At 41.3% G+C, this 12,575-nt stretch overlaps 1 protein-coding gene across 1 annotated transcript in view; it reads left to right on the forward strand.

Annotated features, from left to right (window-relative positions):
* The window catches only part of LOC138579987 (myb-related transcription factor, partner of profilin-like), a 96,246-nt gene extending 90,372 nt beyond the window's left edge, over positions 1 to 5,874 (forward strand). Inside the window, exon 5 of the mRNA XM_069650216.1 lies at positions 5,862 to 5,874. Coding sequence (XP_069506317.1) covers positions 5,862 to 5,874 — 13 coding nt within the window. The remainder of the gene's footprint in view (positions 1 to 5,861) is intronic.
* Positions 5,875 to 12,575: the final 6,701 nt, after the last annotated feature.

Raw genomic sequence — 12,575 nt, forward strand, 5'->3', positions numbered from 1 at the left:
CCATGTATAAGATACCCCATAAAATGCCCACGCTCTAAGATGGTAGATAAGTGAACACATCTTGCTCTGATGTACCCTTACATATTGTGTATGTTCCTTTGGTGTAGCCAGTATGTTTTGTATTGAAGACCGGCAGGGACACTTGTCATTAATATTTGATGCAGAAATTCGTTTTCGCAGAGGAATATTTTGCTCTACAATTTAATTTCCTGTACTATAATTGTCACTGCAGCTTGAACAATGAAAAACATATGTTTTTGTTTTTTGGGGGATGGCTACTTATAAACCTTTACTGGTACGGCTATTCACTGAGTATCTCACGGTACATTTGAGAAGACATCATTTAAAATGTTCAGAGTACAACGCAGATGTACATTTTTACCATTTCAATTTCTTTCTTTTGTAGTCATAGTCCAATACATAATCATGTCTGTTATCTCAGACCATCTTCTAATTCTTCCATGCAGGCCTACACTAGGACATGCTTGTTGCTAACCTAGTTAAGGATCAGGATACAATACAGAGGTACTTCCACGTCCCATCCCTGTTCCTCAATACGTGTGAAACATCGCATCCTATGGGGATGGGACCAGAGCATTTTTTTCAGCATAAAAAAGTAATTCTGTGTCTCATATTTATGCAAAGCCGGTGCATACGCAATCATGACCTATATCCCCAAGAGCGATGCTGCTGGATTTGCCCATCAGTCCACTCCGCGCGGTTAGGAATGGGAGTGTGCAGCAATACAGGGGTGTTCAAATGCCTTGTTTTTGTCCTCAATTTTTCTTTAGCTCTTCTTCTCTTGCTGACTCATTTGACAGGGGCTTTCAATTTGTTCTTCCTGTGATTGCCATTTCCCACTCTCTGAACCTGAGGCACTCTGTCAATAATGTCTTGGAGTGGACCAAGGGTGGGACTTTTGTCTTAATTATAACTCCCTTTTAGCAAGAACACTCCTCAGGAATTCACAGCGGTAGAAGGTGGTCTTTAGCTCAACAGCATCCAGGTGATTTCCAGGAATTTATAATAATAATAATTTGGCATTTATATAGCGCTGCAAACCCTCAGGTATCTGAGCGCTGCTTATTACCCACGGTGTGTGGTGCTCGTTTATCGACCTCGGAATGATGAAAGGCTGAGTTTGGCCACGCTGGGATTCGAACCTGCGTTAGCAGACTCTGCACCGATGTCAAAGCGAGCGCTCTACTCGCTGTGCCACTTGACCGGCTATCAAAGAAAATAAATGCCAGAAGTTGAGTGATGTTGTTTACAGGGCACACCTGGCGGGTAGCCTCTTCCTGGGAATGTTCTGTGCTGGGGGGACTCTCTTGGTTGTTTTGCGCTACCAAGGGAAAACCCTAGATTCCACTTTGTGGAACAAATCTGGACACCGGAGCCGTCCCTGGGATTGAATTTGTTCACAATAAAATGACTGATGACCAGTGCAACCCAATAACTGCTATTTTGAGAACATTTGTTGCATGGCTGGGTTTTTAGATCCTTGTTTGATGAGACCTTGGTCAGCCCCTACCATGTACATCCTTTGCGAAGGACCATTTTGCCCCATGGGTGGAATGGTGGGTCCTGGCCAGAATTTCACTGCCTCCAACCCTGTCCCTTCTCACAAATTCTTTGCCTTTGCAATATGTAGATTTGTTTATTTATTGTTTGCTTTTTAGGCACTTACACAGTTAGCCAAATCTGTTTCAAAGCGCCCCTGCCCCAGTGGATGCTTGGCTAGGGCATCCATTGTGGCAGTCGACCACAACAGCATTCTGGACTCAGCCTTTCCTGACTCCAGTAAACACACTGGCACCTCAGTCTGCAATGGAGGATTTGTTTTTCACCTGTTTGCAGAATCTGGTGCACTCAAAGCCTAGGGACATGATCAAATACGTCATGCCCATGTTATTTCTGCCTCTTTACCCCATGCTGGATTTGCCTGAAGAGGGTCCAGCTTTGCCAGTGATTCTGCACACTCTTGCCCCTCTCCCGAGTGCCCACCCATTCTTCCTACTTCTCCTCCTTCTCCATCTAAACCACAGCCTCCTTTAGACCGGGATGTGGCTCCTCTTCCTCACGGACATCTGGACAACAATCATCCAGCTCATTTGAGAGATGATGAAAATCCAGAGGATGAGGATTATGCTGACATGGCTTCCTCAGTGATAATGTTTCATGAGCGAGCAACAGGATCGATAGTTCCTTGAAAAATAATTACCTGAGATGCTGCTAACAGAACCAGGTGTGCTGGCCAGGAGTTTATCAGTCAGAGTCGCAGAAAGTTCTGGAATTTCCTTTCAGAAGAATGCCCTTGCATAGGCGCATAATTTGTGTATAAAGCAACATCTAGTTCTAAGTTTCTGCTCTTTAAGCTCAGAACAGATATGTCTGAGTTCCTGTCCTGAGCCTTTATATTTAAGAACTCCTGGGTATTCCTCTTCTACAGCAGGTCTCACTAGTGAGGATAATGCTTTGATGTACAGTTATTTTTCCCAACATTAATGTGAAGCGAAAGATGACACCTTTCTCCTAGTACAAACCTGAAGCTTTGGAGAGAGATAGCAGAAAATGTGGAATTTCTCCAGTCGCAGACGTTAGACTATGTCATGGAAGGTTTGTCAGGGTCATTGCTCAGGTTATTTTGGAGGTCACAGCTAATAATCTGAATGCTGTTCCACAGGCAAGGCTTTAAGGGCTGGTTTATGAAGATCGGCCTGGCTTCATGGGACAACAGGTCCAAAAGAAAAGGATAAACTTAACCTTTGATTGGGTAGAATTATTGCATACCGCCAACGATTATGCTTTGAATGAAAAGAAGCCTAGAACCTTGACAGCAAAGTCACTGTAATTTCTGACCAGTGCCTCACCCAAATATTTTCTGGGCAGCTCACGACAAGAGTTACGGTCTCATGCTTTCTGACGGATTCCTTACTCCCACAGATTCCTCATCTTAGATTTCTCTTCTCCAGTGGCAGCTATCTTTGTAAATGTTTTCAGCCACTATGGGGATTAGTGCAGCCCAATGTCTGCCATGTGCTGCTCAGGAATACCACTAGCCTTTGTATTTTCTACTGCATCATGTGGAATCGCACCTATTTAGGTTTCAATCTATGTAGAAATTGAGCACATCAGCATTGCGTCACAGCTCCAAATCCCTCCTCCAAGAATACCAGGGTCACAGAGACTGAAGGTGAGTCCCAACACAATTGTAATGGAGACCATAAGAGAAAAAGAAGCAATACAAAAAGAGGTGCCCCTTGCCCAATGACACTTTACAATGGAACTCTTTTTCCTTGTCCTCCAATGGAGGAGCCTCCACTCTCACTCCAAGGATGGTGAGGTTAGCTCTTAGACTCACCACCACCTAAGATACCGTTCTCCACCTGCTCCTCTGCCCCAGAGCAGTGGAAGGAATTCAGATGGACATCTTTCCAAAGGCCCCAGCACTTGTGGCTGAGCCATGGTCCGCTGCTCTTGGACAAGTCAGCAGAAGACACCTCATTGTACTACAATCTCATATTTGCTAGCGCATTTCCAGCTTCAATTATGGAGATTGCTTTGCTCCTACTACGTGCCACTTTGGTAAAGAAGCCATGGTGTCAACTTCCACAGAACCAACATCTCACCAGACTTTGCTCCAGTTTCTAGAGCCCAATGTTTTTCAAAAATCAGATCTAAAATAAAGAGGGTGATCTGGTCACTGGTTGGCTGGAGCACTTGAATTCTGAAAAGGTGAAAGACTTTCTGTAAAGTTCTATGAACAGAACATCATTCTTACTGAGCTGGCTTGCAATCTTTTAGAAAACAGTGGTCTGGGCTCGTCCTGTTCTATGCTATCAAGGCCATGCATGTGCATTTGAGTTGGAAACGTGTGACAAACAAATCAAAGCACACTAACCATGGTAGCCACAGACAAAGCACTAACTTGAATGCGATTTTTAGCTGAGAATCAAGCAACTAACATTACGAATAGATAAAGCGGCAAGCTACAGGATTGGGCAGTGTGAAATAAGAAGAAAGACTAACAAAATACTGTAGCATTTGAAAAGTGCATCTATGTGCCTGCAAGCTTGTGTAGTACACAAAGGTGTGAACAAATCAGATGATTCACCAGCGCTGACTGCTCAGTAGGTAGATGATGGGCATGGACCGCGGGAGAGAATGCACCCTCTAAACCAAAGGCTGGGGCCCTACCATACCTATGATGCCCGGTTGTGGTGAAGAAGCATTGTACTATGACTCTGTCGTGTCATTCAAGTCAAGGAACACACTCTAGATAAAGATGAGTTAGCACCAAGAGGGGCATGCACATTCATGGAGTCGATGTGCCTGTATTACAATATAGATAAATACTGAAAGGGACACATAGATGCACTTCAGCTTGAGATTCACATAAAAGTTATATGGGAGGATCTTTCTTTACTGGGTTTCTGTTCATAGAGAAAGAAAACATTTGAACTGAAGCATTCTAATGTGATCGAACAAAGAGCACACAGTAAATGTGGAATATGAGATATAGGTTTGTAGTATTCTGATGAAATAAAAAATGATTACAGGTGCTGGAGAGAGAGGCAATCCTGGCGCATAGATTGTAATGTGTAGAAAGAGCAAAAGAAAGTGCCCTCACATGTGGGACACTCCCGCCCCCTTCACACTTTCAAGGGCTAATATAACCAAACAATGTGTAGGAGATACGCAAATATGTAAGCCAATTATTCCTAGTTGTTCACAAAAATGGGCTGCTTGTAAACATGCATGATGAAGAATAAAGTAAATGATATTTCTATAAAAAGAAGTCTGAATCCTTTCTTCTATGCTTTGTTAAATGTTTTATTAGGCAATTTCGGGCCAGTGTAGCTCAACACCTTTCGGACATAACAGAAACTAATATTATCGGTAACACATTTTTCTCAATGACAAGATTGTGACATTATATTAAAAAAGAACACAAAGTTTATTTATTTCATATTTGAGAGATGCAAATAATCGACTCCCATACAGGAAAACAAGCTTGTCAATATGCCAGTCAAGTATACTTCCAGCTGGAGGTGCTAACAAAAACATGTTGGAAAACCATAAACTGATGTAAAATTTAATCAATATTGGTCCTGTACATTGATGCACAGATAGATATAGAAAGTTAGGCTGAAACAGTTGTTTAAATGGCATCTATTGAGGATATGAACAATCTCATCAAAGGTCATGTAGCTGCCTCAGTAAGACCAAAGTGCAGTTGGAAATAAACAGATACACATAGTGGGCAAAGCTTCAGTGGTACAATCTCGAGCCTAAATCTGATTCATAGAAATTAAGCAAAATGGAATTCTTCCCTCAAGATCTGTTTTTCACACTGGAGCTTTTTCAGTTATTATTTCTTTGTATGCTTTTATTGAAATTGTTTTAAGATTGATACTTGATTCGATTACTATATGTATAAAATCAGTATTTATTGTGGCCCACTTCCGAGTGACACCTTTCATATGCCTCTGATTCGAACATCCAGCATAGATAGTAACATGCTTATGCATTGATTTTTTGTTGCTTGTTTCATTGTAAAATGTGAGTTTGGTTCACCTCATAAACAATAGGTCCTAAATAACCGGTTTTATTAATTAGGGGTTACTCTCTTTGTAATATAGCTCTTCAGATTTAGCTATAATTTTGACACATCATTTACTCACTCTGTTACATAAAAACGTTATGATGTCATCACGCCATCTATTCTTCACACGCTAATATTTGAAGCAGCCATTCTTTCCCCATGTTTCGCGTTTTGGAGTGCCGTACAGCTTTTTTGATGAGTTTTCCCCGTGTTAATTATATTTAAGCCTTTTTTCTACTTTTTTTTCAAATTTTAGAATAGAGGACTGACATATTGATAGGCTTTTTTCCTGTATGGTAATCGATTATTTTTCATCTCTCAAATATAAGGTAAATCAACGTCGTGTTCTTTTTTAATATAACGTCACAATCGAGTCATTGAGACAAATTAGTTATTGATACTTTTTCAGTTAAAACCACAAATTTATGATAAATTATACCTGAAGAAGGAACATGCTAAGTCCCTAAAACGCATTGAGCTACATTGGCCTGAAATTGCTTAATAAACCTTTTTAAGGATTCAGAAGTTTTTTCATAGAAATATCATTTATTTAGTCTACATCACATATGTTTACAAATAGCCAATTTTTTAGAACATCTAGGAATAATTGCCTTAGATCTATGCATCCCTTTTACAAATTGTTTGACTACATTAGCCCTTGAAAGCGTGCAGGGGACGTGAGCATTGTAACATGATGGGAGGAGTCTCTTATTGAAATTATGATGCATGACAGAAGAAGCAAGACAGTTAGGTGCTGTGGACAAGCGGAAACTAGGGATGAAAAATGTTCTGTGGCCGAAGAAAACTGAACTGCAGGAAGGCTTTCTTTATTTTTTATACGAGGGCCGAGGTTGCAGAAAGCAAGATGAAAGTCTAGTTGTAGAAAGTAGGGAAAAAGTATTGTTGTCTCATATGATATGTGATGAGAAGCAGAACCTGTTGTGTGCCTCGACAGGTGGGCTGGTGTTAACATATAACGTATAGTTGAGGCAGCACTTGAGACACGGTTTGAAAAGGGGTGAGAAAGAAGGATAGATTTTTGTATTTTTTTATTTTTTGTGGTTTAATTGTATTACAATTTTTACAAAAAAGGAAAGAATTAAGCGTCCATACAACAGTCCTTGTTCCATTTTAAATTCGGTATACAACACCACTCCATCTGGTCCGACTTATCACTGACTCTCTATGAAAGTCCAATTTTCTCTATGAAGAGAGCCACAGTGATTGCCCACTTGTATTTTCCCCACTCTTGAGCAGTGTCCACCAAGTTTCTTCATCCTGTGTGCTAGCTGTTTTCAATATTTTCATTAGGTAAATGTCCCTTGCTACTTGTGTGCCCGAGCATGTCAATAGTAGATGATGTATTGTCTCTACCTGTTTTGTGTTACAAAAGCGACATTCATTGGTAGTTGATTCTCCTCTAATCGCTGGTATCCCATTTGTTCTCTGAACGTTTAATCTGATTCTCAGAAAGGTACCGCTCAATTTTTGTCCGGGAACTTTTTCAAATTCGTTGATCTTCATTGGGTTTGTTGGCAGGTTTTTTGTTGACTTATAGGATAAGGTCACCTCTTGCATTCTTATCCAGTCTAACTCAACCAGTTTCTTTGCCACCTTATCCGAATTTCTTATGATGGTGTCCTCCGTCAAGGCTACCTCATCCAGAAGGTTGGTGTTCTCCACCGCCCATGCTGACAGCATTTGGTCCTTTCCGCTGTACAGTTATTTTTTTAGGATTTCAAAGATTTTTGGTCTAGACTCCATTATGATTTTCCTATACAACATCATGGAGTTTCGTGCCACCATGCCCCTCAACGATGTTAAGCACAGTTTTCTCCTAATTAGGGCTATCGGCACCGATTGTGCAAGTCCAAGCACACGTCTCCAGAAGTAGCCTTCGAGTTTGTCCTAGATTTGTTTTGGGATTCTTGGCATTGCTTCCGAGGCATAAGTTATGCTAGGGGCTACTTTTGCCTTAAAGAAGGTTATCACTGGTGTAAGGGAAAATCGTCCAAACTTCCTGTCCATTACCTTTGCTTTGTAGGACAGTGATTTCATTTTTTCTCTCAAGGTCTCTTGCATTGGGACTTCAGTGATGCTGTTGCATAAAGTCACGCCTAGATATTTGAAGCTTTTGTTGTTTTCAAGTTTTTCTTCTAAAACATACAATTTTCCATTTCCCTTGCTTCTGGTTGACCTTTCAAATGTCATTATTTTAGTTTTCGTCCTGTTCAGTTCCAAATCCTTAGTCTTCAGATAATCTAACAGACTTTCCAGTTGTCTTTGCAGACCGACTTGAGGTTGGTCTACCAAAATGATGTCTGCATACAGGATTCGCGACACCTTGGCTTCGCCTATCGTCGGGGGGAAAGCTTCTGATGTTCTTTGCCCATTCCTCATAGTCGGATATATAGGCATTGTATAAAGCCAGCGCCAATGGGCAACCATGTTTCACTCCCTGAAACGTCAAGATTTATTTTGATAAGTCACCGGCTCCGTTCAGTCTGACTCTCATCGAAGTTCCTTCATTTAGTGCTTTGATGGGTGCCAAAAGTGTGTCGGGGCAGTCCTTGAGGGCTAGATTGTTCCAAAGGCGATTCCTGTTTACTCTATCAAAGGCTGGCACAAGGTCAACAAATGCCATAAAGACCCTTGGACTTCCTTGGTGTACTTTGGCTTCCAGACTGCTCAGGGGCAGGATATTTGCTGTTGTGCCAAAATATTTAACAAATCCTATCTGGTATTGGTCGATGGCATCCGATTCTTTTAACCAGCACTGCAATCCATCCAGAACACATGAGCCAAATAGCTTGCCGATAACATTGAGGAGTGCTATTGGCCTGTAGTGCCTTGGATCGTCTTTTGCACCTTTTTTAAAAATGGGAACGATGTTTGAGGTCTTCCATGAAGGGGAGACTGTGTTGTTTAAGTTTCAGTTCTGGAAGATTTGGCTGATCAACAGAGACCATGCATCCACGTTCTTCTTCAAATCAAGGTTTGATATACCGCCAGGACCTGGGGCTCTAGAGTTTTTAAGTTTTGTAAATTTAATCGTGATGGTGTCAATATCACATGGAATTTCCCATCCTATTATGGATTGCTATTCAACAACTGATGTAGGAGTTGTCGGTGCCTTATACAGGTGTTCGAAAAACTTTACCCACCTTTCTTCACTCACGCCGTTTGTGCTCTTGTTTGTTGATTTCATTAGGGACCAAAAGTCTTTAGATCGTTTTGCGCTAAGTATGCGCATCATTTGTTCAGCGTCCTGTTGATAGAGGTTTGCTTGTTGTTGACGGATCCAGTTTTTATAGGACCATTCAGACTTTTTAAATTTTGTATGCATTTCCAACGAATTGGTTTTTTTTGCCATTCGTTTGATTTTCCTCAAGATCACTCACTGAGCAACCAGCTGGCGGTTATAGGTGTGATGGTAAGTTTCTCGATTTTTGCAAGCTTGTGGCTTTAGTTTCCTGATATACAGTCAGTAGGGGCACATAGTCCACCTCCCTGTTTCGGCCTGTAATTGTTGTTTCCTTGTCTTTTTGTTTTAAGGATAGGAGACTTTAGATTTCATTCCTCATGAGGCCTTCACTGTTTGCTGGTGAACAGCTTGCAGTGATCCACTTTATCTTGAATAACTGGGCTGAGAAAGTGTGAAAGGTTTATGAGCTTCCCTCTGGTATTTAGGCAGCACTAATGTAAATATGTGTTTAAGTCAGAAAAAATTAACCCATTGAAATTTGGCACAGAATAGGTTATATGTGACTGCATGCAACAAGACAAGTCTGTGTTGTATCTCTAACATGGCCTTGCTGGCCTGCACCTGGAAAAGAGTAAAAACTCCTTATAACTTGCTTCAACAAAATTGTTGATATCTCAAAACATATGTGCATTGGGGGCGTTTTATTCTGTGTTTGCTTTCCTCCAAAGGTGAACAATAGCTCATGTTGCTGTATTCTCCCCCAAGAACCAAAAGAGAATTTTATGAAACATTGCAGTGTGATTAAGTCAAATGTGTAACGTGTCGGTTTTCCTTCTGTTTTCAACCCTTGTCGTAGGCGTTGGGGAGAATGTTGTCTTTGTATTTTCTGCAGTTTATTTTATCTTATGTTCAAAGTTGGAGAGTAGTCATTTAAAATATTGTGCAGTTGTGTTGTTGGGTTTTTGGTGTCCAACATCCATCCACTGGCCTTATTCCATCTCACATTATTACATTGTGAGAAGTAAAACGAAAATGGAACTTCTTTCTTTACACAGTTTTTAAAGACTTTGCGGAAACAAAGCTACTCATGCTCATGACGTTGACATAACAAAAGATAGAATTATGGTATCAAATGATAGTGAGCGAAGTGGAACGGAAAGCTTAGTCAATTTTTGTGGCACTGAAATATGTTTATATTTCAAATCAAACTTTATTTCTTTTCATACACAACTGTTCTGACAGGAGAAAGTGCTCATAACAATACCAATTTTTAACAGTTGAACAAATCCATAAATACACAATTTTCCTTATCTGATTCTTTAACTGTGCTTATTTGCAACTAGTAACTTCCCTTTCTCTCACCCATGCATCCTCCCTCGTCCCAAACCTTTACCAAAAAGAGAACACAGCCAGGGTTTCCTCACCCCCTTAACTTGTTGCTCCAGTTTACCTTATCACCTATCCAGAGAAGGCAGCACAGCCAGCTATTCAACAATAGTATTATTTGTTCCCCTTCTTCCTATTTCCAGGACCTTCACTCCACCCGTTTAAGCTCTATGTTTGGAGCAAATGGTAAACAACTCCATCTCCAAGTTACTGTCTGAGTCATTCAGTCAAGCTATTGTATTTTCCATTTGGTAAAATGACTTTGCCTTATTAATCCTTTCAAATTTGTTATGGCGCCTCTGCCTCTTTCATGCCTCCAAGCTCTTGCTGCCAAAAGTAGGTGATGTGCCAAATGGGAGCGGACATTTTGTTTGTTTGTTTGTTTATTTCTAATGCGCACCAGACCTGAGGGTATGAGGGCGCAGCAATAAGACAATACAAAACTTACAGAGTTACTGGGTCAGGTCAAGGTAAGGCAGGTAAACATATAGTAAACAGGAAGGATACATAGTCACATCAAACAGGTAATACGGTATGCGTTAGTAGAATATACTAGTACATCCTAGCTATAAATAACACAGCAATCAGTCCTAAGGATCAGTGGATTTTAGTTAGTTAGTAAGTTAATGTAGTTAGCTCTAAAGTTCAAATAGGGTTGATCTGCTCTAAGGGGGTGTGGTAAGGAGTTCCAAAGTTTGGCTGCTTTCACAGGAAAGCTACTACCACCAGCCTTGGTGAGTCTGAATCTTGGAATAGTCAGGCAATTGGCATTACTGACTCTCATGGGTCTGTTGGAAGGTTTTTTGTGAAATCTATCTGTGAGATAGCTTGGTGCAGCATTTTTTAGTGCTTTGTGGGTGAGGGATGCCGTTTTTAGGACGATTTTATTATAAGTCGAGAGCCAGTTGTTTTGGCTTCTAGATGCCGAGATATGTACTCTTTTGTTCACACCTAGTGTGGCTCTTAATGCATTAGTTTGGAGGATTTTTATCCTCTGGATGATGGCTTTGTTGGCACTGATGTAAATCACATTACAGTAATTTAGCCTAGAAAGTATTAGAGCTCTGGACAGGATCATGCAGCTGTCGTTCGAAAGGAAAGGTTTGCCAGTCCTGATGAGCTTGCACGTGTAAGCAGTCGTGGAGGCCATTGATTTCACTTGCTTGTCAAAGGAGATGGTAGAGTCAAGGTAGAAACCAAGGGTTTTCACTTCCTTGGCTACCTTAATGATGTTTCCATCAATGGCGAATGATGAATATTTCTGACCTAATTTCTTAAGGTTAAGGTGGGAGCCCAGGATGATAAGCTTCGTCTTGTCATCATTCAGGCATAGACCATGAGTGGCCATCAATGCCTGGATGATGAGATACACTCTATTCACCAAAGCCAAATCCTTGTCATAATCCCCAGAAAGTGGGAGGAGAATCTGAGTATCATCTGCATAGTTAGTGTAGGTGATAACCAGAAGGTCCAGATCATCGAACAGGGGCCTGGTGAATATATTGTATAGAGTAGGGGAGACACAAGAACCTTCGGGGACACCACATGTGATAGGGGCAGGGTCAGCTGCTGCAGAGAGGGAGAAGACCCTCATGGTTCTATCGCTCAAAAATTATTCTATCCATTTGATAGCCTCTGTGGAAAAATGGGCTGCTGAGTCCAGATGGCCGCATAGGACCTTGTGGTCCACCAGGTCAAAGGCGGCTGAGAGGTCTAACAATAGTAGGAGGGCTGTTTTACCTTTATCCCTTAACTCATCGATCTGTGTTTTGAGGTCGATGAGAGCGGTTTCCGTTCCATGTTGGAGGCGGAATCCGGATTGTCTTGCTCCCAGAAGCTTATGGCGTTCCAGATATTTTTGGATCTGGGTGTAGGCAAACTTGTCGAGTATTCTAAGCAGGAATGGTACCGTTGTGTTAAGGCGGTAATTGTAGGAATAAGTGGGTCTAGGGTTTGTTTCTTCAGCAGTGGGAGTACCCAGGATTGCCTCAGGTTAGTGGGAATAGTGTCGGATGAAAAGGAGGCATTAATCAGTTTAGAAATAAAAGGGGCAAGATCTCTTGCAGCATCTTTTATAATCTGCGCTGGGCAGAGGTCACCTTGGCAGTTGGAGGGTTTAAGTGAAAGAATGACTTTTTCCACTCAAGTATAGAAGTTTTAGTAAAGTGGAATCTGGCGGGACGGTCAGATGGTGTTTCACTGGTGGGGATGTTTAGGTTGTTTAATTTAGGTGAGTTGAGGGAGGCTTTTCTTTGGGCTATTTTGTTCTGGAGAGTAGCTACTTTATTGGAAAGTGCCTGTTGTATATCTGAGCACCATGTTTTGTTTTTGGTACAGATATCAGGTGTAGGGATGGGAGACTCTAATTCTTTTAGTATG

This window comes from Ambystoma mexicanum, chromosome 3p (genome assembly GCF_040938575.1).
Source record: "Ambystoma mexicanum isolate Mex_15411 chromosome 3p, UKY_AmexF1_1, whole genome shotgun sequence".
Lineage (NCBI taxonomy): Eukaryota > Metazoa > Chordata > Amphibia > Caudata > Ambystomatidae > Ambystoma > Ambystoma mexicanum.